Source organism: Priapulus caudatus, unplaced genomic scaffold (assembly GCF_000485595.1).
Source record: "Priapulus caudatus unplaced genomic scaffold, Priapulus_caudatus-5.0.1 Scaffold90, whole genome shotgun sequence".
Lineage (NCBI taxonomy): Eukaryota > Metazoa > Priapulida > Priapulimorpha > Priapulimorphida > Priapulidae > Priapulus > Priapulus caudatus.
Window position 1 is genome coordinate 297,419 of NW_014577151.1, and position 2,784 is coordinate 300,202.

The following is a 2,784-nucleotide window of genomic DNA, read 5'->3' on the forward strand; positions in this document are numbered from 1 at the left end:
TTCGTTTTTATATTACTATTAACGTTCAAGTGCCTGTGAACTCAACATTAATAATTAATTATCGTGTTGGTCAAACTGTGTGCTGTAGACAAGAATTTGATCAGGAATTGCGTGGAACCATTATGTGACAAAGACTACATAAAGTTTTTAATGTTTATTTGACATCTGATTTCCCGTATATATACAAAGTCAGAGCACGTATATCATACATATATATGTATGATATACGTGCTCTAACAAAATCAATCTTGGCCAATGAGGACCCGACCGATCACAAATCGCATCAGGTATAACCATGTACTTCTGCTACACGCCCCACATATCACAAATTTGATACAGCTATACCCTAGGCTATAATACAGAGGATATATAACTTTAGCAACTATTTTGCTACTTTACTATACAAGCTACCTCGCTCACAATCTACTGTCAAGCGTTCATAAATAAAAGTAGCAACATAACATATGTCAATATTTACATTAATGAGGTAGGATCGTGTATAACACACTTGAAGCGTCAATTAAAAGCTAATGCTAATAAATACGAAACTAATTTTACTACCAAGAGACAGCTAGTCCTCGACGCTCTTCGCCTATTAGCGACATTTCCTGAAAGACGTCCAAATGCTCATCCTGCCAACAAACCACAACCTTGGGCCGCGCACGCTAGCGCGCACACGACACAATAGATATATAGTAATTATATTTGTTATTAATATTATATATGTAACATAAATTCAATAAATGTGTGTTCTAATTTGCCTAATTTAAATTTAATTAACTTATTTTCATTAATTTACACCAATTTAAATGAGTGGGCCTAATTTAAATTTAGAATCTCCGTCATAACGCGGGCATAACGCATGCGCAGTGTCTGTTTTCGACTTACGAACATTTCTCAATGCGTGTTCTCACGTGTTTACATTCTTCCCGGTGTGACACTTGCTTGACTTCCATCTCTAGTACTATATACGATACGAAATTCAGAAACTCGAAAACTCGGAAACTCAAAAAGTCGTATGTCGTTTCAGGGCTTCCATAAAAAGGTGAACGTCATTGCGAAAGAGAATATACATTGTACATGTATTACATTCTTTTTATTTAGCTGAAAAGGTGGCGCCATCTATTGGTCGAAATACACTTATTATTTATAGCACAATGATCACACGATACAATTGATTACCTAAGTTATGACTGATGTTGCTTAAGTCATATAAGCATATTCATTTCATATGAACACCTGTACATGTTATATAAGTCTACCGAATTTCTAAATTCTTCTCAGATATACCAAGCACCAGGTCACATGCCTATTACACCGAACAAGATCAACTAAATCAAATGCACTTCGGTCTGCTACTTCGAATCATCTCGGTAATATTTCTGAGCTAAATATCACTAAAGGACAGTTCTGTTACATACACTACAGCTGCTTAACATCGTGGATAAAGTGGCAGAGAGTTGAATGAATCAAAATGTCACTGTGCACGTATCTTTAATAATTGCCTGTTCTGCACATATGTAAGGCATGTAAACAAAACTAAATGAATTGGATTATTTCTTTCACATGAAACACACACCCAAGCTTCTATAACTATAGCCATTCCATATTTCCTGGAAACATAAAGAATAAATGAGTTTCCTTGACTGCTGCTTGCTATCTCGTACTGCATACCCATATAAAGTACATCTTAGAAAGTATAGCCCACGTTCCTCTCAATACAGTCGTAAAAACACAAACCCTCGCTCTGAAAAGGTGATCTCTATGCGATATATCAACGGAAATACCTCAAATTAGTCCTTTGACCCCTAGCACTTGATATTTGACCCTCCTTGTTAAAGCTCAGGCTACATACAATCACCATGACAACGCATCCTACCTTTGTATGCTTGGGTGCTCCCTCGGTTTCTGCTGAAACCCTGGAGCCCATCGTAACTCCTATCAGCAACGTAAATGCTTCTGACATCGCAAGTCTAAAACGTCAAAACCACCGTCACAAAGCGTCGTGCAACAGTCACGACGTTCTGTACTCGCGAGAGTTACACCCATTTACGACACGTCATCGACTGCATCGCTACGCTTCCAACAACAATGGGGCCGCTTGCTCCCCCGTCTCACGACTTCTTCTTCGCGAGGATCTTTCTGCTCTTCTTGATTGTGCGCAGCGACCGACGCGGCACTCCCTTCGCTACGGAGGCCCTCGTCGTCCGCGACGCGCCGGCCGCCGTCGCCGCATCCTCGACGATCGGCGACAGCAGACTCACAGGGCTGTCACTAGGGTGCGCTGCAAACGAACGCGTCGACCTGCCGACGAGTAGAGAGGGGAAAAGAATGAGTGAGATCGAGAGAATGTGACATAGGGTTTGTCGCGTTTGCATTTCCACGAAACAGGTGGGGACAGCACGGAATGAGATGCAGGCATGTGAGCACCTACACAAACACTCACAGATTTAGACACATGCAAATACGCGCGCAAGAGGTACGCTCCTACGCATCACACATGCACGGCAAGTATGCATACTCACACGCACTATCGTATATGCTCCCTCACACGCACTATCGTATGCTCACTCACACGCACTATCATATATGCACGAACGCATGTAAGCACATACACAACACACGCGCACACATGCATGCACGCACGCACACACACACACGCATGCACACGCGCACGATGCACACACACGCACACACGCACGCACGCACGCACGCACACACACACACACCTTGTTGCAGGCGTCGTGGGCCGCGTCTCTGCACCGCCGTCTTTGCTGAGGCGGC

At 42.6% G+C, this 2,784-nt stretch overlaps 1 protein-coding gene across 1 annotated transcript in view; it reads right to left on the minus strand.

Moving 5' to 3' along the window:
- Nucleotides 1-1,070: 1,070 nt before the first annotated feature.
- The window catches only part of LOC106804845 (protein ELYS-like), a 35,336-nt gene continuing 33,622 nt past the window's right edge, over nucleotides 1,071-2,784 (minus strand). Inside the window, exon 36 of the mRNA XM_014806200.1 lies at nucleotides 1,071-2,304. Within this exon, the coding sequence (XP_014661686.1) occupies nucleotides 2,115-2,304 (190 nt within the window). The 3' untranslated portion in view covers nucleotides 1,071-2,114. The remainder of the gene's footprint in view (nucleotides 2,305-2,784) is intronic.